The sequence below is a fragment of the Tachysurus vachellii genome, chromosome 6 (genome assembly GCF_030014155.1).
Source record: "Tachysurus vachellii isolate PV-2020 chromosome 6, HZAU_Pvac_v1, whole genome shotgun sequence".
Taxonomy (NCBI): domain Eukaryota; kingdom Metazoa; phylum Chordata; class Actinopteri; order Siluriformes; family Bagridae; genus Tachysurus; species Tachysurus vachellii.
The window spans coordinates 4412794-4437170 of NC_083465.1; the positions used below are offsets into that span (position 1 = coordinate 4412794).

Below are 24377 nucleotides of genomic sequence, written 5' to 3' on the forward strand. Positions count from 1 at the left end.
TGTTATGATCTGTTGTGATGTGAGACAGTACGACATGGTGTGTTGTGTTGTGTTGTGTTAGTGTGTTCTCCACATGAGTACAGGTGATAATATGGTGCATGTCTGTTTGAACTTGAACATGTCCATCAATCTCTGTCTTACTGTGTGACAAATCCACCACATTGGAAACTCAGAAACAAATGTTCTAAAACACAGACACACACATCAGGTTGTGTGTGAATAAAACAAGCAGCTCGGATTGTTACACGTTCACACGTTACACGTTCACACACAAACGAACACGCCTGTTTGTATCTGATGCTTTTGGCTGATTGTTGGACGGCTAGGTTTTTTTTTTTTCGTGCTCTCATTCCTGGAGCGGCTCTTTGATACTGTGCCATGATCCACGCTTCAATTAAACGCATTAAGAAGAAGTCATCGCTAAGTCTTGTTACTAGTGATTCGCTAATAATTAAAAGCACCATCTGCTGAGCATTAAATTGAAAATGCCTCCAAGCAGAACAATGCTAATTGTAACGAACGCCGCTGTATCGTGGAGAAAGCTGAAGAAAAAATGAGGACTGAAAATGGTCAGTGGTGTCCTGGTTATTCACCGCGGGTTAATGATACCTGCGGCGCCACGGAGAAGCTGACATCCGGAATGAAATATCTGTTGGCGTGCGCAGGAACACTTTTTTTGTCCAGCTTCGGCATCATCCACTCCCCTCCTGAGTGCTTCTGCCTAATAATTAACTGTAACGATGTAAACAAGAGCTCATCCCAACAATCTCACCATCACCACTGCAAAGCAATCTGTCTAAAGAATCACCGGGGGCAAGGCGCTCATCCGTGCTCCCTGCTCACACTCCTCTGACTGCAATCAACAGCCACGTCGGCCACAATACCTGAGAGAAGATTGAGTTCTGGAAAGGCTCGCGTCATAGATTTTTAGATTGTCCTTTTCATCATTAGATCTCCTTTTGTGCTTTTCACGGGCGAGAGTCAGATTTGCCCTTTCGGGGGGAAAAAAAATAAATAAAAAATCCAAAGGCAGGTTTCAGCGCTTGAGCTTCGTACAAACGGGTGTTTGGGTTTGAGATGTGCAACAGCAACGTCAGGATGATTCGTTATCTATTCGTCCGATTCGTTATTAGCTTCTCTAATAAAAACATAGAAGAACTAGAACAAAACAAAACAAAACAAAAAAATACAATAGATAAAAAATGTCTAAAAAAAAAAATCATTAATAACTATGAAATGAATTATTTAATTTCATATTTACATATTTGATATATATCTAGATATATATATATATATATATATATATATATATATTTTTTTTTTCTTATTAATTTATAAATTACTAATGATAAAATAATGAACATATAATTAAATAATGAAGTTAATTTGACTAAAAAATAATTACAATGAAGTCTAAAAAAGAATTAATAATTTATTATTATTATGAAATATATTCATTTCATATTTACATATTTGATATTTATTCGTTTTCTTATTAATTTATAAATGACTAATGAGAGCATAATTAAAATAAAATTAAATAATGAAGTAAATTTGACCTCATTTGAAAGCCTATAACTGACCAAAATCATACAGTACATACAATTTAAGCTTAACCGGGAATCCAAAAATATTTATCCAATTAAAACTGAAAAACATTTGTTGACTTTCATATGTGGCCTGTTACACACACACACACACACACATACACACACACACACCCCTATACAAATATACTGGCTCGTAAATATCGACCGCGTCGTCAATAACCGATGTTTAGAGAAGATTACTACAGATTTCTATGAATAGGATTTTGTAAATAGTGCACTATCGATACTAAGAGATCATGAAAGCTACGGGCTATATAAAAAGAGCCGTAAGGTCTACGCTACGGCTTAGAACTTTTCCAAAATTTCTATTCTAAATAAAATTTATATTTAAAAAAATAAAACAACATTTTTAAAACGTGTAATCTAAAATATAGTGGAATTTTCTGACAGGAGAATTTTATTTACAATTTCTGGAAGGATTCTCCTTCTATCTAATGAGGTACAAAATGTTTATAACTGCTTCAATTGAGTATCGCTCATTAATAAAAAAAAACAAAAAAAAAAAAACTGCAGTGGTAAAAGAGCAATACCGTGCTGTGGACATTCAGGGCTATTAGTGGAAAACTTCAATTCAATTCATTTTATTTGTCTGTCACTTTTCCCAATTCACATTGTCTCAAAGCAGCTTTACATAAGTATGGAAACGGTTCAAATTAAGTTACTATTTATCTCTCACATCGATCCCTAATGATCAAGCCTGAGTCGATGGTGGTGAGGAAAAACTCTCTGAGATGATATAAGGAAGAAACCTTGAGAGGAAGTAAACTCGGTAGAGAACCTCATCCTCATTTAGGTGTAAATAATAAAACCAGTTAATAATGTAAATGTAAATAATGTCCTTTCTACAACAGTTTGTACTTGAGTGGAATTAAGCAAAGAAGAGCACCCGAGGAACTAACAGGTCAGCACAGTTTTGAAGACCCAACACTAATCTTCAACACTAAACGTCACGTCACACCAACACGGTATTGGTGCATCGTCATGTTTCTATTCCTTAGGAACAAACAATGAAGTTACACATGTTTGATGTTTAATTAATACCTGTTTATTACTGGAAGTCTTTACCACAAGGACTGGATGGGTTTCATGACCAATTCTTCTGACATCAGTTGTGGAAAAGCTTCACTATCCACAGGTCAGGTAAATTCACCAACAGGGTCACGGTTCAGCAGCGAAGAACCCGTGTGTGTGTGTGGCTGTAAGAGCTGAGGCAGCACATGAAAGATTAATGAACTCTGTAAACCTACTAAACTCTTCATTGAGTTTTATTTACTTCTTCCAGAAACTTCTCAGGCTATTGTCCACCATACGTTTATTAAAAATAAAAATACATATACTGTATACATAAAAGTTTACTCGGATGTAGGGATTTGCTCGTGGACGGCAGACGGCATCCTGAGGATTGTAATCAACGCCGAATTGTCTCCAAGACACCCCACGTAAGTTAGTCTCTCTTCATCCCTAATCAGCCATGATTACACCCCAGGAGCTTCTGAGAAACGCAGTTTCTTGCTATACGGCGCATACGACGCAGACTGAACTAAACTCCTGTGTAATAAATAGTCGAAATTAAATGTCATGCAATGCAAACATCCTGTTCTACTTTTACAGTCAATGCTCAAACCCAAACAATGCCTTAAACAGAAAATTGCTCATGTTCCTGATCAGATAAAAGAGAAAAAAAACAACAGTAAGCGATGACGTGGTCTGTAATTACCCTTTCACATGTTTATAGTCGTCTTTATGTGGCTATTAGCGTCCTAGAAAATCACACAGAAACGCAGGACAGACAAGCAGAAAAACAGCTTGTTCAGAAACTAATGAGGACATTCACTGTATTTACACACGAACTTGGCAACAAGCAAAAAAAAAAAAAAAAAAAAAAGTGTATCAGTTCACTAATCCGCAATTACAAACCGGCGAAAGTACATCTCGCTGTGGCCACCTCATTATGGTTAGCTTTAAATTGCACGCTTTACTTCACAGCTCCGTGACCAATCACGAGAGGCGCCGTTCTGTCCGTCCCGTGACTCTGACGACGAGTGAACGGGGCCACGGCTGAGGAAAACTCATATTAGATCGATATTAAGCACGTAAACATGCGTTAATCACTCGATAAAGTGACGTTAAGGATCAGTGGCGTTTATTAAGGGTGGTTACGTATCAGTGCTCTCCGACGTCATCACTGTGACCCTTAATTTCTCAATCGTATAAAATGAGATAAAAACGTATGTCGCTCTGGATAAAGGCGTCTGTAAATGTAAATCTGGATTTGTTTTCTTTATTCGCAAAAAAAAAAAAAAAAAATCTGTTTCTCAACCTTAAAAAGAGTTTGTATTTAGTCTGATTCAGTTCAAATTAGCAGCAGAGACACCCGATGAGTTTTCGCGGCATGCCGTACATAAATTAGCATGAGATTTAGCTGATTGTTACAAAAGAATTAGTACAACACGTCCTCAGATTCTCTGACAGTTTCCTGGAAAAGTGTGCAGGTGTCATCTCACCATCACGCAACCAGCCGTCAGGCGGCGAGACGTTCTTCTACCTAACGATAAACTCCACGATTCCAGCCTGAAATATGAAAATCACATGACTGTTATTGCGCTGCGATTCCTGTTTACTTCGTCTGCCTCAGCCTGACAGTCAGACTGCACCGTTTACGTCTTTCACGCGGTGTACCAGCTTTAAAACCAGCAGGTATATGGTAATAACGAAGAACGCTACACCTCCATCATTACACAATGTTGCAGCATGTGATGTATCCCTCACCACCGAAGAGCTACTTTCTTCTTAGACGTGTAATAGAACAATGTTTCGGATGTTTAAACCCTGCAGAGCATTAAAGCTTTTCAAGGTTAGAAAACAATCATTTCTGAGTTATGATGTAATAAAAGAAAACATGGCCACCAGTGATGCACATGAAGTCGACTGCGCAGCCTTCTCGGGATAATCACACGATCCGTAACGTTTGAGAAAACCGACGCAGACGGAAAGGAGGAGAATTTCAGTCATCTGAACAGCTTGAGTGCTTAACAGATAAAAGGAACATTTTCTACGCAAACGCTAGCGTATTTCTCTCCGTCTCTGCGTCCCTGCTTCTTTTTTCAAAGCCACAGATGACATTAGATCACATTCGAGCTCTGACCTAGAACAAAAAGTTCCAGCACTCCAGTCTCTGACTCTGATGACACTTTACAAGCCGTGTGGGTTTTATCGTTCCACCCCCAGTGTCATGGAAACCATTAGGACCATGTTAGGTTCTCACCTAAAATCTCTCCTACATTTAGCAGGCACTGATACTCAAAATATCATAACACTGGCAACGAGCTGAAAGTGCAGCGGATGGACCGCGGTTAAATCAAGTAAAAATGTATTAAAATTATAATAAAAACCTGTAGCAGCACCAATAAATAAATGTAAAAAAAACTCTATAGCAAATAATAATTTTATTTTACATTATTAAAAAAAATCTGCAAAAAATCTAAATACAAAAGTATTAGAATTTAATGACCGCGTTAGGCCTTAATTAAGTTCTTACGTTTTGTTACTCAGGTCAATAATTGAAATATAAACGATCTGACATGAAGGTAACTGATACCCACAAAGCGACGGAAGACTGTAAAACATAACACCACACTTCTAGCTCACTTTTTTTTCCATTGGTCAAAAAACTGTAAAGAAATGAACTGTAATAAAGTGTATGGATTTAGGCAAGGTCAGGAAGAGCGAGTCTCCGATAGAGCCGTCTGTATTCTGGCTAGAGACACAAACGTGGCACTAAGGACCTGCAGAAAGTTTTAGCTGACACAGGAGAGGTGGACGACAGTCTGCATGGAAGAATCAACAGAACAAACCTTACTTGCTAAACCTTAACCTTAAAATGATATCTTTGCAAAACAAATGTAAGAGCTTTGGACTGATGAAGTAAACAAGGAACTTAGGGGCTTTTTACACCTGGTCACTTCATGTGTTTTCTGTGATCTGATAGCTATCCGATGGTAAAAAGACCAGGTCTAAATGCCCTCCGAAACGTTTTGGAGACGGATATAAATCCGATCGTTCAAACCACTTCAGGAGGTGGTCTGGGACGCGTTTCAGATGAAACTGGACAGGTGTAAATGAATGTGGTTGTTCAAGCCACATACGTCAGCGCTTTACTCCTTCCAAACGGAAGTAGGTCAATCGCTAGTGCTGGCTCTGATCTTTCACCCAGGTGTCTCATTGGGTCTTAAAATGCACTGCATTGCATTTATTGGGTCTGAAAATGCAGCAAACAGTAAATGCTGTTTTTTGTAGCATAACCGTCGTAACGAGTTTTTTTCGTCTTCTTTTTGATTGCGTTCTGAAAACCACATACACCAAAGCGTGTTTAATTTCAATTACCCCGGAAATGAGGTAAAATATATTAGCATTTTGGGAGGGAGTAGAAAGATCGGATCGGTATCCGATTCTCCGAGACGCATTTATGTGGCCTAATGTAAATGGAACAGTTTTAACAAATCAGATAGCTATTGGATCTGAGAAAACACGACCACAATCTTCAAAGGTATGTAAGAAGGATGTGCATAATACCAGCTGCTGAGTATAGATGCGGATCTACATCCCAAAAATCTTCATACATATGAGAAATTAAATTATTCATTCATTCATTCATTCATTCATTCATTGATTCATCTTCTACCGCTCTTCTTCATCTTCTATCTCAGGCGTCATCGGGCATCAAGGCAGGATACACCCTGGACGGAGTGCCAACCCATCACAGGGCACACACACACTCATTCACTCACGCAATCACACACTATGGACAATTTTCCAGAGATGCCAATCAACCTACCATGCATGTCTTTGGACCGGGGGAGGAAACCGGAGTACCCGGAGGAAACCCCCGAGGCACAGGGAGAACATGCAAACTCCACACACACAAGGCGGAGGTGGGAATCGAACCCCCAACCCTGGAGGTGTGAGGCGAACGTGCTAACCACTAAGCCACCGTGCCCCCGGAAATGAAATTTTTTTTTTTTTTTTAGCAAAATGAAAGTTAATATACAACACATCATTTACATGATTGGCGTGTCTTTCTAAACACACGACACCGTCTCTCCCACTCGTGATGATCTCGCATTAACACATCTGCCGTACATGCGGGCAATTAAATCAAATGAAATGCCCGTCGCGACCTTGCGACAGCTTCCCGAACATGATTTTAATATGCTATCTAAAAAAATTTAAAAAAAAAACTCTTGGAAAGCATTTTGCTTTTTAAAAACTCTTTTTAAATTTCCCCCATGTATGGAGACTTGTGTGTACCTATATTATTCTCTGGGGCTTTGTGGCAGCCAGAAGCACAAGAAAGATTACACAGGTAGTTGGAAAAAATGGATTCCAGTAAACATCAGCAAATTCTGCAAACAAATGTTACCGAGTCAGTCAAGTAACTACAGCTGAAAAGCTTCTACCTGCAGGGCAGTGATGCAAGAAATACTAAAATATCTACTGTGAACTACTTGAAGAAATGCAAGCTGAAGCTTTTGGAAAGACCCTCACGGTCCCTCGACATTAACATCATCGGAAATGTTCGGGTAGATCTTAAAACGAGCCGTAAATTCGAGATGGCCTAAGAATATCTCAGAACTATAAACATTCTGCAAGGAATAGTGCTTGTAAATTTCTGAAACAAGAACGGAAAGTTTCCCAGCTGCCAATCAATCACGGGGCGTAACTTAGTTCTGGTTTAGACGCCCTTTATTTAAATAATGAAGTAGTTAATAAAATAACGGTGTATTAACATTTGTAGAAAATACTTTGCAGAGGTTGTGTTTGCGTCTTTGCATTAAAAATAATATGTATGTTACAAAGCACAGCTTTACACTGTCATTTGCAGGTACACACTGATCGTCAAAAGATTTCTGAACATTTAACCGTGTCGGATTTCCCCCCCCCGCAGTAGTTACTTCGTACCAATAAATTATCCAATGTCCACATTGTACTGCAAAATAGGTTAGAAAATAACAGCATTGGAAAGGTTTCTCTCGTTTCCATGCCTTTCATGATCTTATTCGCTTCAAGGAGGAATAATAAGAAAATGAAATCACACAAATTACTCGATGATGTTTCGGATAAACATTGACGTCTTTTCTTTGTTAACCGTCAGAAGGACAGGACGTGTTTTGAGCTTTAAGGATTGGAAGGGAGAAAGAAATCCACCACAGAACGTTGAATGGATTCCAGATGGCTGTGTCCTCACTCAGAATGGATTATTTTAAGGTTTTGTAGGGGGAATAAAAGCAGGCTGATTAATATAGACAGGAAACCGATCCAGCTCCACTATTTCCCCTTCAGGTCATCCCTGAAGACACGCAAGGTCCCTGACTCCCTCAGTGTCCTTAAACTGCAACATTAAGGGCTCTGGGGAGTGGACTGGACTGACCTGACCAGTACCAAATGCATGCATGAGTAAAACTAAGACAGGCCACTTGTTCCCACACACCAGCGTTGATATCTTGGGGCATTCATTCTGCTTGATCTTCCGTTACAAATGTGCACTCTGGGAGTCAAAGCTCTATGAAGTCAACACCTTCAGTAAGTCAGTGTGTGTGAATGCCAACTTGGCATCATCTCTTCATGCCTCTCCTTAAGATATTTGCCCTCCATTAGGTACTTGCTTTTTGAAGTCATCTTCAAAGAAAGTCATTCCTTTCATCCAAGAGAGAGAAAGAATGTACTTTCCTGACATTCTTTTTTCAATAGACAATAATAGAAGCTACATCCACTAAACTATAACGAGACTACTTCAATTCTAGTGGCAACAAATTTTGACAATGGGTTAAAGCAGTTTTTTCTTTACCATATCCAGACCTATACCTGTAAAAAGTTATGTTCAATCTGAGCCTATTAAAAGCTAAAGCCATCCATCCATCCATCCATCCATCCATCCATCCATCCACACAGCCCATCCGCTTTAGTGCTTATCCTAGACAGGAGACTCCCTGGACTGGTGCACACACTCACACACCCGTTGTGAGAGGTAGAAATCGAAGCACGGGTGCTAACCACATATGCTAGTCAAATCAACCGATGAAATTTCTTCTAGTATATTTCCTACTTGTTTAAGCATCTAGCAGCAACATCTCACCCAAAGAAAATGCAATTGTGTTTGGGAATTTATTCTATATTCTGAGCAAGCCAGAGGCCCTGGAGGCACTGTTTTTTTTTTGAAGTGTGTTCTACAGCTCGGTGGACACATGGCAAACCCACTAGAGCTTGGCTGTGGTCTATTCCCCGAGCTGATGTTCTGGAACTTGCTTCCCGCTGCCGATTACCGAGCGAGACTTGTGGGGCACCGTGACACGTTGCCCACTTGGCCACAGAGAAAATAAGCACATGGGAACGAGTGCGTACATGTCTCGAGGGATTCTGCGAGAGAGGAATGAGTGGCTGGGTTGGACTGCACTGATACATCTGATTTTTGTGTTTTTATGTGCATTAAAATATGCAAATGATGTAAATATATATATATATATGAATGAACGGTTTTTAGAAAATGGCAGAAAATCAATAACGATACCTGATCCACACTAAAAACAAAATTTCATAGCATGATCTTTTCCCATTCCTAATATAGTGCAACGGGCAAATGTCCAGATTGGACAGAGACAAAGAGAGCACGTTAGCTGTCTCTTCCTGCTCCTCTAAAAAGTGTTGAACTGCAGTTGGGAGGTTAAACGCCTTGTTTCTTGGCTCAGGGAGCTCATCAATTCTCTAGATGAAGCCCATCCTTCATCCAGTTTCCTAGCCAACGGTTCCAGCTGAGCATGCACAAGTGATGTGCTAAACTAATGTGGGATATGGTATCTGTCTTCACATAACATTACTCATCCCCATCTGCATGAGTACACCTACCTCCTGCTTGAGCGCTTCCCTCCTTTTCATCCTTAACGGATAATTCCCATTGCCAGGGAAAAAAAAAAAAAAAGCAGCATTTAGCTGCAATAAATTAGAAAGTAAAACCCTAGGGAATACATTAGTTAAATACATTAGAAAAATTCCCTGTGGAATGGTTTAACTAAATGTCCATGAAGATAAGCACATTAAATAAGAAAAAGAGAAACGGGGAAAAAAAAAAGTGACCATTAAGTTTTAACCACAATATGAAAGAACGGAAGCCGTTCGTATGAATGGGATTGACGTACAGTATACTGTATATGCACCCAAATCTGCATTCCAACACCCAGATATGCTCAGGATTCTCACACTGTATGCAAATAAGCTCATATCTCTTGACTTAATCAAGAGGTATTTAGTCGTGGACTGTAGCATGTGTTCCAGCTCTCGCTGCCTGAGGGAGAAAGCATTCGACTCTCCAGCCATGGGATTATGCAGCTAGCCCGTCCCCCGTCTTTTGTTGCTCTGGTTTATTTTTACGCTTAATGCTTTTGTTTTCAATGAAATCCCGTCATAATGCTTGGAGATCTCCACTATAGGTGCTGTTGTGTCTCTGCTCGCTCTGAAACCAAATCCACCTCTATTACCCCACCGCTTTCTCCTTTTAAGCATGCCTCATTGGTAAGGAGCCTCCTTCGTTCTGCACTGTCCAATAAGCTTAGCGCTAATCCGCTATCCGGCTTCCCTGGAATCTTCCACAGCTAGTCAGCATGAGCTGCTCCTGGGCCAAAGAACACCACAGGGGTAATGAAAGAAGCTCAGCAGCAAGGCTGAATGGGGCAGCAATAGGGAATTTCACAGCATATGCGTATTGGATGAAAATAAATAGATTTTCACTGAAACACGAGGTACAGTGTAGAGGAACAGAGCTCATCAGACAATGTCCAGTCATCCACAGGGGCTCTTTCAATCAGGAGCAGCTGTCCAAACACGTCCCACCAAAGCAGACCTGCCCTCTCTCTGTGAAAGCACAGCCCTGTTTCTCATCAATATGTGAACGACTAAATAAATAAATGAAAGTGGTAAATGAAATAAATGTGTAGGAATGCAGCTGCAGAAGAGCAGGGAACTGGAGGAGGCGCTGGAAAGAGGAAGAAAAACAGGAGCCGGGTACGTGGCCCCTTTCCTGTGACTCTCCGATTCCATTTAATGAGAGCTTGGAGAAATTTGGAGGGTTTGGGAAGTTAACGTACATGTCAGGTCTGCCCGTCATTCCTGTGTGGTCTGTCTGACAACAGCAAGTTAACTACAGCTGCTAATCAGGATTTAGTCACGGCTACTGAAGCAGCTATTTGGGCTTGCAAATTAACTTGCTCTTTCAATACTGGTAGGGGGCTGAGTAGACTCCAGTGGACAAAGACGAGACTACACTTATTCAAGTGCCAGAACTAGTGAGCCATCCATCTGAGGTGGCAGCATCATTGCTAATTGCTGGAAATTGCACAGTCAATGATCTGTGCTGGTCCTGGGTCTCACGGAACCAGCGTTGGGATTTTGGAACGTTCTTTCAGGCTGTGGCCACCATGGATTAAAGCAGATTCATAAGTTATGTGGAGCAGATGGTGGAGACAGGGCCGGCAGCTGGAGCAGCGTGGCTTCTGACGCCATTTCTTCCAGGCCAAACATTCTGGTCTTTTGCCAGATTCATTAAGGCATCGGGGCTCGACCGTCTGGAAGCCTAGCGAGGTGAAAAATGACCCGAGTTTATTGCTTATAAACACTTCCTCTGCTCTTCATTGCACCTATGACAGTTATATTGGGGATTTTGGGGGGAAAGTATTGGGGAAAAAGCCACCGATTCAAGATTTCTGAAGCAACAAGTTATCATGCGAAAGAAAGTAATGTACAAGTACAGTACAGTATCTGACACATAGTTCCTGGAAGACCAGAGAAAGAACGTTCCTACACAAACTGCATTGTGAAAGCCAAAGAAATTCCAGAGCAAAGTTCTGAAAAAGTCCTTAAAGGTGGGGTCTCCGATTTTTGAGAAATGCTTCAGAAAACTGAGTCGGGTCGAATAATAAACAAAAATCAAAACAAAAACAAAACAAACGTGTAGCCAATGAGCAGAAAGGGGCGGGTCTTGTCAATATGCGGTGGAGAGAGTGTTCAGTGACCATGTGTGACATTAGCAGAAAGCGGTTTTAACATTGACATGGAGGATAAAAACAAAGAAAGAAAGCAAAGAAAGGCTTACGATAAGGTAAGAAGTAGGACGTGTTAATATAGGATCAGCTTTCCAGCGCTGGAGAGAACTGAAGGAGCAGGAAGTTGGTCACATATTCACAGATTGGAGTTTCCCGAGTCAATAACTCCTGAGCTAAACGCTGTTACTACACAAATAACACCTCTTTTCTATCGTAGTAATGTAGAGACGCAGCTACAACCGTGTTTTGTGTAGTAACAGCGTTTAGCTCAGGAGTTATTGACTCGGGAAACTCCAATCTGTGAATATGTGACCAACTTTACTTAAGACGCCGAGGAGCTTTTTTCCTTCTCGATAGTTGAGTAACGTTGGTTTTGTTTTGTTACACAGAACTAATATATGTCTTTGTCCTTTGCATGATTATGCTTGTGTGTCATTTTTTGCTTGTTTGTTTATCTGCAATCGTATTGTTCTTCCCTTCAGCTATGATAAAGACACATTTCTTTCCATTATTTGCCTGTGTTACGTATGTATGTGTGGGCGGAGCTATCAATACAGGGGTGGGACCCATTTGTGTTAGGGGCGTGTTTGTTTTGGTGATTTCAAATGTCGACATTGGCTTTAAAACAACGGAGACCCCACCTTTAAGTACTGCTGAGCGCCACTTTTAAAAAAAACATTTTTATAAAACATAAAGAACGTGTTACGACAATAAACTAATGGCGACCGTCCTGCAAAATTGAAATGAAGCTCAGAAAGAAGAAGCTATTCACTGGACAAACCATAAACTGTTGCTGAACAATCCTGTATGGAGTTTTCCAGTAGGCAAACAAATTCAGGAAATATATCAAACACTAATAGTCCATTTCAGAATAAATGAGGAATCGTGGATTTAAGTAACAACTTGTAATAGTAGAATTTTAGTCATAAAAAAGGCCACTCCAGGGTCTCGGTATAAACGAGAGTGGCACAGCATGTTTTATTGTCCTGTTGTTCAAGCGTATTAATTTTAAAAAGCTTTAAAAGGAAACCTCTTGAGAAGATAAAGTGTGTCGGAAAATAATGACCACAGAAAGCAACATGCAACGTCTGCCAATAACAAAGACAAGTTCAAGACCTTGTACTTGTATTTCTGTTATTTTTTTTTAGATGCTTAAAATCCATTCAGTCAGAATACAGCTTATAATTTTAACAACGTATAAGATATGAGGATAGACGTTTTTAACCTTTGGGTCAATTCTTTTCTTCGTTCATTCAATATTCTTGCTCCCTGCTCTTGCAACTGCTCATAAGAAATAAACGGTGTACAAACTTTTTCTTTGTGTCTATATGTAAAAAAGAAAAAATAGGCAAAAGTTTATATGTTAATATATAAAAACAGAACTTTTATTCTCCTTAGTGGTTAGCACCTTCGCTTCACACGCGGGTTCGATTCCCGCCTCCACCTTGTGTGTGTGGAGTTTGCATGTTCTCCCCGTGACTCGGGGGTTTCCTCCGGGTACTCCGGTTTCCTCCCCCGGTCCTAAGACATACATGGTAGGTTGATTGGCATCTCTGGAAAATTGTCCGTAGTGTGTGAGTGCGTGAGTGAATGAGAGTGTGTGTGTGCCCTGCGATGGGTTGGCACTCCGTCCAGGGTGTATCCTGCCTTGATGCCCGATGACGCCTGAGATAGGCACAGGCTCCCCGTGAGTTCGGATAAGCGGTAGAAAATGAGTGAGTGAGTGAGTGAGTGAGTGAGTGAGTGAGTGAGTGAGTGAGAACTTTTATTCATTGTTTGATTGATAGTTTTTCCTAGAAAGCTTATTAGAATGAATAATTTCACTCAATTCTTCCCAGTAGCACAAGAACGCCAAGCTCATACCGCTCACACATCATCACACATCACAACTAACTAATGTCCCTCATCGACACACTCAAACAGTTAGTCATTCCATCTTGATCTCTTGCTCATGGATGGGTCAGAGTCTAAGACGGAGGCGGATAAACGTTTGAGATCTTACAGCACTCACCACAGAGCGCAAGCTGTACTCCTCCATCAGCTTCAGGGAGCTCTTGTAGCAAGACGTGAGATCTTCTCTTTGGACCTGGCCCACGTTTCCTCTAGCAATGGGGCCAACAGTGTGGATCACATCTGCGAAACAAAAGAACAAACATCTGTGTTTTACAAAGAAATGTCTTAAAAAAGTTTAATATTGATTATGAAAGTGTACATTTTATTCCCATAACAATTCCTCCACTGGATATCTCTGAATCACCAAAATGATCAAGGAATTTTTTTTTTTTCTTCAATATTTTCAATGATATTCAGATTTTTTTAGTGATGTAGTACATTCCTGTTAGCTTGGACAGACCGAAAGCAAATTATTGGTTAAAAACTTTCAGTAAATAATTGTGATGCCCTTAATGCAGCGGAAGCTGGTTAACTTCATCAACGCTCATTTCAAGAAAAATAAATACAAGTCAGAAATGTACAGTATTATTTTTTTTTTTTTAAAGAATAAATGTGTAAACAGAGAGAGAGAGAGAGAGAGAGAGAGAGAGAGAGAGAGAGAGAGAGAGAGAGAGATATTCAGTCTAAGTGGAACTCGGTTCTTGGTATCAGGCAGATCCAGAAGCCTATTACAAACTGATAGGAATGCATTAGCTTCTACAGCAAACTGTGCTGAAATATTAGCATGCTCTGCAAACAGCAATGTCATTTGTCTTCACAATGGGACAATAGGGGCTATTTAAATGAGTCAGAATGTCCTAAAATCTGCTCCGTTAATGAAACGGTGGTGCAGATAGAAAATCAATTACGATTCTTTTGTCGCGTCCGTTCTCAGACCACGCTTGTATCGGTTCAGGCCGTGTTTCTCCTTCGCATGGCGATGTTTTGGCGTGTAAGTCGTCGCTAGCTTTGCAGACGCAGCCAGAATAAGACATATGAGTTTAATAGAATCATAGGAGTGTTGACAGGTGAATAAGAGAAGTTAAGCATTGATCCATCAGAGAAGTAACACAGGTCTTTCTGCTTCGTTCCTCAGGGTGGCTTAAGGTGGGCGGAATAGTGATGTAACCAGGCCGACTTGCCAGAGGCATTCGTGTTTAGTGCTTGTAAACCTCACTAAGTTGACATCACCGGCTGCCGGAGACCTCCGGAAAGCCGAGAGACTCGTGTGACTGAATAACAATGGCCTTGCCAGTGGGAGCGGAGGTATGATTAATAAAAATATGGTGACGGCTAGTCAAAATAAACTCACACACACCGGCCTGCGTGTCTGAGGCTCGTATACGGATTAGATGTTGGACAGAAAGAGCGTGTGTTTGCATTATTTAGTGAGACATTACAGGGACGATTTCTTCTCTACCGGTTGGGTTAATGGAGAGAAAGAGAGCGCGAGAGAGAGAGCGAGAGAGAGAGAGAGAGTGAGAAGACAAACAAAGAGTCTGCGTGTGTGAGAGAGAGGAGGTAAAAGGGCGAGCTTTTCTCATTGCATAATCACTGTTCTTATGAATAAAACCACTGCCAATATTTGATGTGCTCCCACCACATTACATATCAATTCACAAGCCAAAAGCAGCCTGTCAGAAATATTCTGGAGACTTCCAGTCACTTCTTTCTATCTTAGCAAACAAGACATTATAAGGAAAAACAAAACACACAAATAATTGCTAGATGAAATCGTATTGCTCTGGAAAAATACTAAGAGCGTTCATAAATAAGAGCGTGACACATCCAACAGCGTGATCCGTCTAAAGCTGAAACGACCATAAATCTCACTTTAAGGCCTATTAAAGATTGATAATGTCGTGACTCATTAATTTGACTTCCCCACATCAAATAGGCATTTGTGCATTCAAATATTAAATCCTGTTAAATATGGATAATTGAAATGTGCCACTGGGAAAGATGAGTGAAATGAAGGAAAGCGTCTTATTTAAAGCACCATACTGCGGGACTTTTAAGTGCACTTCTGTGGGACGGAGTGTGTGTGTGTGTGTGTGTGTGTTTAGGGAGATACAAAATGGGCAACATGTCCTCATAATAGTGTCAAATAACCCTGCAAAAAAAAACCTATTTATTATTTATTTGAACACAAAGTGCTCAAATTCTGCTGATGTCATGTTTAGTCTAGTGATTACACGAGTTAATTAGTTAGCTACGTTAACAATATGAAAAATTAGCGAGTCATCATCAATGGCGATATTTGGCTCGTGCAACAATCCAATCTCATGCTCATTAACTCACATACACGGGAAATGAAACGACAGCAATCAGGATGTATTCTATAATTAATGACAGAAACCTCAGCTAAGCAGATTACAAGTAATAAAAATTGCCACAACAGCATCTCCTAATGTAATACAACACACGCAACCCAAAACGTCTTGTGGCGTTAGCGGATGTCACTCGTGCGTCAACGCGCGATCGTGTTGCTGTTGTTCGTGTTCTGTCCGAGAATCACAACTTTGTGTGAAAAAAGTCTCAGATTTTCCATCACGCTCTTCTCAGTTTCTCAGTTCACCAAAACAGGAAGTGAGAACACACTTAACTTGTCAGATCTATTCAGCAACATGACCTAAATTTGACCTAAACCATCCAACCTTTGTATTTTTTTTTATTTATTTACAACATGAGTAATCTACTGAACGGAAGCAAAGTGATATACAGTATCAGCTCTTCAGATTTCTGCTGACGGTCCCAAAAACTTTTCTGGTCTTCTTTCAGAGTCTGTCCACAAAGTGCTTGGCCCCCTTTAATCGCTGCTCGTAACTTCATTCCATATTGTTATTAGTTTTGACAAGTACCGAAGCATCCCTAGTCATAATTATGTCAGTGTAAATACCTGACAAAGGTATAGAAAATATAGAAAAACAGAAATGTGTGTTTAAATAAATATACGTAGGATATAAATGTACAGATTTAAGTCTCAGAAGTATATACAGTATACATCATTGTGCTGAAGTTGCACGTTGGGAACACTGAGCCCACACTCTGTCAAAAACACTACAACATTTATACCAGGTAATGAAAACAAGATAGGGCAATGCCGTCTGAAATAATTATTTATGCTATAGGCATAGCATCAGCCATGCTTAAAGAAGCACTTTTTCAGCTGTGTGTGTTCTAGATGCTGGTGTGGACCTTAATGAGGCTGTAACTCTGTGAAATATTGTCTCTCCCTACACCAGCCGGACTGGATCAGCCTTGCACAATGTGGCCATAATGTGCCCGTTGCTTTCTATGAAAAATGCATGAGGCGACGGACCACTGGAGCCGCAACACACCAATTAGTGTGTGTGTGTGTGTGTGTGTGTGCAGGCACCGGACAGGGCTGTCTGTGTGTGAATTCATAAAAGTGAAAGCAGTGCCATTATCACTGGCATGAACGCTTACTCAAGAAGGATAAAATCTCACGACAAAATATCATAAATAAAACATCAGAGCAACCCTGAGCTGAGGTGGCCGAGTTTGATTGTGGCATTCAACTGTACAAAATGCTGCTACTTACAATGCATGCTGCATTCACACGTTCTGCAGAATGCTTCAGAGGTTTAGAGCTGATAGGTAAGGAATAAACACAGGACCGTAGAAGCCTTGACGTAATATTACTGGGAAATTCCAAATACTGCGGGAAGTGGGAGCTCGGAATTAGGGGATTTTCAACCGGTCTAGCTACAAATGGTGTGTGTGTGTGTGTGTGTGTGTGTGGCATGTACACCACATTAGCCAACCAGCTAACTGATAAGTAATGTCTACTGCTACATACTGTATGTATAAGGTGATGGAGCTAAAGCTAATCTTCATTTAAAGGTAAGAGGTGAGAGTTTATTACTGATGCCGTGTGCACCAGGCATTTTACGAGTAATGACCTTTAGGCAAAGGCATCATTATTTCTCTTATAGAAAAATGATTTGCGATCCATTCGAATATTTTATCTCTTATTACATTCTTATTATATACTTATTTCATCTCATACAGTATTACAATCTCAGGGTCAGTGGTGGACCAAGTGGTTAAGGCTCTGGGCTGTTGATTGGAGAATCAGGGTAGAAGCCCCAGCACCACCAAGCTTCAACTGTTGGGCCGATGGGCGTCGGAACCATTATGGGCGTGGGACAGGACCCACCCACTTTTTAAGATCAATATTATTGGACCCACCCACATTTACTGTCTCTATTCAGCGCATGTCTTTTTTTTTTTTTATTACTTTTCATAGCGCCACCAGTCGAATCCATTCTGCTTGAGAAATGCCCTAAAATTAAACTCCATTCCACGTTTTACCTACAGCATTGACCTGTTTCCTGAAATCCATGGGCGTCGGAACCATTATATGTGGGTGGGACAGGACACGCCCACTTTTTATTTGCTTCTGACGCCCATGGTTTGGCCCTTGAGCAAGGCCCTTAACCCTCACGGCTCCAGAGGTGCTGTATCATGGCTGACCCTGTGCTCTGACCCCAACCTCTAATAGTTCTGATATGTGAAGAAAGAATTTCACTGTGCTCTAATGTACATGTGACAAAAACAAAGCCTAGAATTTTTAAAAACAACTAACATCTCTTAACAGAAAACGTAATCCTACCAACAAATATGTTCTTTGTCAGAAATACTCCGATTTAAATATCTGCTTATTATTAGCCTTAGATTATATAAAGCGTTCACCGCCGTGTTGTGTTACGTATCGTACACCTGACTACGCTCACGTATACAGTAGTATTAACGACACCTAAACGTACTGTATAAACAGTGAACGAATGCATTATAGACGATAAGAGTGTTTCTTAAAGAGGAAAAAAATCACCCCGTCACCACCAACGTTCCTATTATCTACGATCATAAGAGAGTGCTGACAAAATATCACCGTCGTTCCGACTGGAACAAATAAATTCAAATATTTCTCATTTCCTTGAGTATTTGCCCGCATTTGTAAGCTAAGACGATACGTCCTGATGATTGCCTGTTCCCATTCTATGCATTTATAATGCACTCTTGCAATAAACCGTTCCCTGGCAAGTGTGTACACGTTTGCATAAAAGCAACTTTTGAGAAACCTTGACAGGTGATTCATTCTAAAGAGGCTTCTTTCTGCTTTCTTTCTCTCTCTGATCATACTCTAGTCTCTGTTGACTGATGGATTGCTGTATTTCATTATTTCCGTACGATGCCGGGGCCTATGAAGGGTGCAGGAGTTATAGACTTTACCCCTAGTTCGGGGAGTTGCGTTAAAAATAAAAAAAAAAATACCACAAACAGCCGGGATATGAGTATTTCATCCTGGCCTGAAGTTATGAGTGTGTATGTAGGTAATAATAAAGAATTATAACACACTTGGAACTGGGAGGTGGACGGGAAATAAACATTGCTGTATAACTCCGAAACATCAGAGTTTAAAAACACACGTGCCAGAGGGTATCTCTGATGGTCACGGACAATCGTTTTCACATAAAGAATAATAGCGAAGGGAAAAAAATAATAATAATAATAAAAAACAATAATAATAAATGTCTGCTTCTCAATTGTATCTTGTCACACTGCACCAATTCCTTTAAATAAAAAAAAAAAATAAAACAAGCAAATAAATAATAAAAGAGCTTTTACAATTTTTATTGACTATTTACTGCATTTTTCCCTTTTCGTTTTTTTTTTTTTTTTTTTAATATTATTATTTATTTATTTGCCTTTTATTTCTTTATTTTGCCGTGTGAATATTTTAAACAGGTGAAGGGATACGGACAGTCAGATCGTTATTCACGTCTCCCGAGTCTCTGCGGCCGCCATTCCTCGAAATAAAACCCTCTAGACGGATCCGTATTCATTATGAAGTAAACAGGATGATTTATGCACATCTGTAACCTCCCTACTCTTCATTCAGGGTCAGTTCTGGGTTGTGGAGTGTTTTTCAGTATTGTACTTTAGCAGTGTACTTTGCCCCAGGGATCAAGCTGCCCTTACAGCCATGGAAGATGACTTTTCCAGTCCTTCCTGTTCCAAAGTGTTTCCATTTGACTTATCTACTGTAGTTCAGTGCTCAGGGCGGTGAGGAAACTCGTATAAGTCACCTCGTAAAGGCCTTCAACTCTGACACTCGACTTTGACCGTCACTTCCAGGAGGTGGAGGAGAAGACTATTATTTTGCAAGAGGAACGTGATTGTGTTTCTTTTATAGCGTGTTTGTAGGATGTGTCATCATCACATGTCTGTTTATGCGAGGCTAAACTCTGTGTGAACTCGTAAACACACAGCCGGCATTATTCATATCGATGCGGTCGCATTATATACTGTACATATAAACTCTCTCTCTCTCTCTCTGTCTCTCTCTCTGCTAAACCTCCACCATGACCACTTCATGTGGCAATAGGGTTGCCACCTTCAATACAGAAAAATAATGGACGCTTGCCGTAGTGGGGGCCACACCCCTCGGGGCCACGATGACCACAGTCCCGATGGCGTGCCAGTGGTGGTATATCATAACTTAAAACATGTATTCATAAAAATATTAAGATTGATACCAATGGACATTATAATAAGAGATCTGCTATTGAAATCAGTGTGAACAGATGCACTCAGTCTCTCACTATCACAACTTAAGAGGTCATATTGAATACACAGCTATGACAATAATAAATATACGCCAACAAAGTGTGACTGAGAACACAAAAAATAAGCTTTTGGAGGAACTTGTGAGATGTGAACCATATTTTATTAACTTATTATTAAATTAACAGATCCATAACTTAGTAATTATAACTTGCAAACTTGCAAAAGATCTTCCATGAACATCATGAACGTATTGATTTGATACGGGATGCGTCATTTTGCCTGTAAATACGGGACGTTTCCGTATTTCACGGGACGGGTGGCAACCCTATGTGGCAACCACAAATCGATGTGCTTGAATAATAAACTCTGAAGAATACACAGGTGATGCGAGGTTTTTGCGCCGGATGCGACGTAAAATAAACTGCTAAAACGCACAAAACCATGCGGCGAAGCTCGATCATGTAAATGAAGCCGGCTCTGCTCGTAACGCGTTTAGTACAAAGGAGCCGGCATCCTTTTCTTCATCACCGTGCCTTTATTTTTCCTTCGGAGCGCTGCATTCTATTTGCATACATTAATACACAGACTATATACAGAATAGAAGGAATCCAAGTAGAGGATACGCAACGATAACATAGGACACAGAGCGAAATTAGTCTCTCGGGAACCTTAGGCTAAAACATTGTATTTAGACGAGGTAAGAAAAAACCCCAGGGAAAATGTGCCTCGACATCGCCTCAACACTATCAGCACGAATAACGCATAGGATGAGTCAAGGACACTTTCTATAAGTGAAAAGGTCTAGAAATGGGACGGGCTCTGAATACAGATTGTCTTGTACAGACAGGACGAGAGCGCAATCAAACCTGCAATAAAACTAGAGGCGAGATTAGACTCGGTCACGTTATCTGGGTGAAAAAGATAAATAAACTAAAATATCATACCATATGGACTAATCAGGACGTTTCCTAACAAGCCGACAGCAAGAAAACTGCATTTAAAAAGGAATAATTAATTTGATGATGCTTTCATTTAACATGCTTTTTATCAAAACAAATCTTTAACAAAGCTTTTTTTGGACTTTATAGCTCACTCACTCACTCACTCATTTTCTACCGCTTATCCGAACTACCTCGGGTCACGGGGAGCATCTCAGGCGTCATCGGGCATCAAGGCAGGATACACCCTGGACGGAGTGCCAACCCATCACAGGGCACACACACACACTCTCATTCACTCACGCAATCACACACTACGGACAATTTTCCAGAGATGCCAATCAACCTACCATGCTTTGGACTGGGGGAGGAAACCGGAGTACCCTGAGGAAACCCCCGAGGCACGGGGAGAACATGCAAACTCCACACACACAAGGTGGAGGCGGGAATCGAACCCCGACCCTGGAGGTGTGAGGCGAACGTGCTAACCACTAAGCCACCGTGCCCCCGGCTAGTAATAATAAAATATTTAAAAAATATTAAAATTCTATAGATTTTATTTTATTATAATCTCTGAAAAGTTTCTCATAAAATAATTGATCACAATATGATTCCATATTACGCCATAAAACGGACCTTGTCATTTCCCAGAGACGCTACAGTAGGTGTTCTGTTAAACTGCCACTGTTGGGCCCTTAAGTAAGGTCCTTAACCCTCTCTGCTCCAGGGGCGCTGTATCATGACTGACCCTGTGCTCTGACCCCAACCTCCAAAGTTTGGATATGCGACGAAAGAAATTCACTGTGCTGTAAAAATATATGTGACAAAAATAAAGCCTTCTATTCGATCATTTAAATAAATATTTAATTAAATTATTATTCATTATTATTATATAATTTAATATTTTTGAGTTGGTTTGAGTTTGAGTTGGGTTTGAGATCATTTGAAGTCCTGGTATGTTCAACCCTTAGCACCCCACCCTTAGCACCCCACCCCACCCTAAGCACCCCACCCACCATCCCCCCATTATAACGCCCAGGTATTCAGGACTGAACGTCGGCTCAAATCTAACCCATAAAGACAGGATTCTTTCTCTGCCCCGGCTGTCCAACAGGATGAGACGGAGGCAGGAGGAACCGGCTGTACAGACAACTGCCTGTGGGCTACAGTCAACAGCCATTAATAATAGAAATCAGCCCGAGCCATCGTCCTGAACTGTAGTCCTCTGATTCCACTTTAAACCCTGCAGAAGAGGACTGGGATACACATACTGAATCCTGCATCATCATGTCTCAGCAACAAGACTCAGGTCACTCCGGGATGGACTTTTAGATCAATCACCTCGGTTTCTCGTCTCGTCTGCTGCCTCGTCCGTCGCTTTATGAGTCGATACGGAGGTGAAGAGCGCTAGCTAGCGAGTGTAAAGTTTCGCAACAGGTAGAGAATTCGGTGCCTCGGCACTGATCACAGAATACATCAATCGCAGCATTAAAACAGAGACTTAGCTGCACAAGAGACTTTCATGTCTTTTTGTGAGCCTTTCACACTGGGAGAAAGAGAAACCACCAAAGGAACAAATGCACATCAAAGCGAGATCTCGGCTTCAGACTGCACAAGCTGTATTAGTGAAATCAAACAAAATAATCCAGAGGAACTCTCTAGAGGCAAAGATTCCCAAGTACATAAAATAACTCATTTCATTTTTTTTATGTTGTTGTTGTATTCAACTTATATATGATTATTTATTTATTTATTTTTTATTTTTTTGAGATTAAGATCCTACACAAATATTAAAGAGAGCAAACGTCATGCATCAGTTAAGTGCTGTTTTCCTTCTCAGCTTTAAAACAGCATCGGGAATTAAAAATAAAGAATAGACTTGCTCATGTGTTTCAAATATTCTTCTAATGCTAATCTATTACCATTCGCAGAAGCATTCAGTCAATAAGCAAAGCACTTTCATGCCTCTCTTAGCAATTACCATCACAATTAAAAATCAACAAAGCACAAAATAATCCGGCGCTGAATTAAGGATTGCGGTGGAAATTGTAGTTTTGAGGTTCCGGGCTTGATCGGTGTTATCAGGGTTAACATGAAATTGCGTGGTTAATTATATTACTGACTAAATATTGCTTTGTTTTGTCAATTGGATGTTGTGGGAATAAGGAAGGGAAATTGTTTAGCTGTAAAATCATGTCGCTGGAATCAGGAAAACGTTAAGGACAAAGGATCCGACTGCTTTTCCGTCGTGTCTCGTGACGCAGGATGCTTTAAAATCTCAGTCAACAACAAAAGCAATGTGATTGACACTGGCTGTTAATTATGGGCTTATCGTTTTATATGGCTTCTCATTGTGAGGTTTATAAAATGCACAGTGGGTATCTCCATCATAGAAAAAAAAGTCAAGCTTAGATAATTACAAGCTTCTTTAAGGTAATTTCTGGTGATTTTAAAAAGTTTGGGCAACTTCACTGCAAGTCATGAATATCTTTTATAGTACCTGTAACTTATAGTTCAAATACAAGCTATATTAAGGGGCTTTTTACACCTGGTCACTTCATGTGTTTTCTGTGATCTGATAGCTATCCGATGGTAAAAAGACCAGGTCTAAATGCCCTCCGAAACGTTTTGGAGACGGATATAAATCCGATCGTTCAAACCACTTCAGGAGGTGGTCTGGGACGCATTTCAGATGAAACTGGACAGGTGTAAATGAATGTGGTTGTTCAAGCCACATACTTCAGCGCTAAACTCCTCCCAAACGGAAGTACGTCACTCGCAGGTGACTCACGAGTCATGAATCGCGCCAGAAACAAATAAATGTAAATGCTGTTTTTTTGTAGCATAACCGTTGTAACAAGTTTTTTTCGTCTTCTTTTTGATTGCAACCTGAAAACCGCATACACCAAAGCGTGTTCCATTTCAATTACCCCGGAAATGAGGTAAAATATATTTGCGTTTTGGGCGGGAGTAGAAAGATCGGATCGATATCCGATTCGCCGAGACGCATTTATGTGGTCTAATGTAAATGGAACAGTTTTAACAAATCAGATATCTATCGGATCAGAGAAAACACACGAAGTGACCAGGTGTAAAAAGACCCTTATATATACATATAGATATAATAATTCAATTCAAATATTAATATGAGTAAAAACACAAGTGTAACAATCTTTGACTTATTTATTAATCCGTATGTTGGTTTTATTACT

General features: G+C 40.3%; 1 protein-coding gene across 2 annotated transcripts in view; it reads right to left on the bottom strand.

Annotated features, from left to right (window-relative positions):
• macrod2 (mono-ADP ribosylhydrolase 2) overlaps positions 1 to 24377 on the bottom strand; it is a 580362-nt gene that overhangs the window by 180840 nt on the left and 375145 nt on the right. For both annotated transcript variants that reach the window (XM_060871810.1, XM_060871809.1), the window contains exon 6: positions 13710 to 13831. In XM_060871810.1, coding sequence (XP_060727793.1) covers positions 13710 to 13831 — 122 coding nt within the window. The remainder of the gene's footprint in view (positions 1 to 13709; positions 13832 to 24377) is intronic.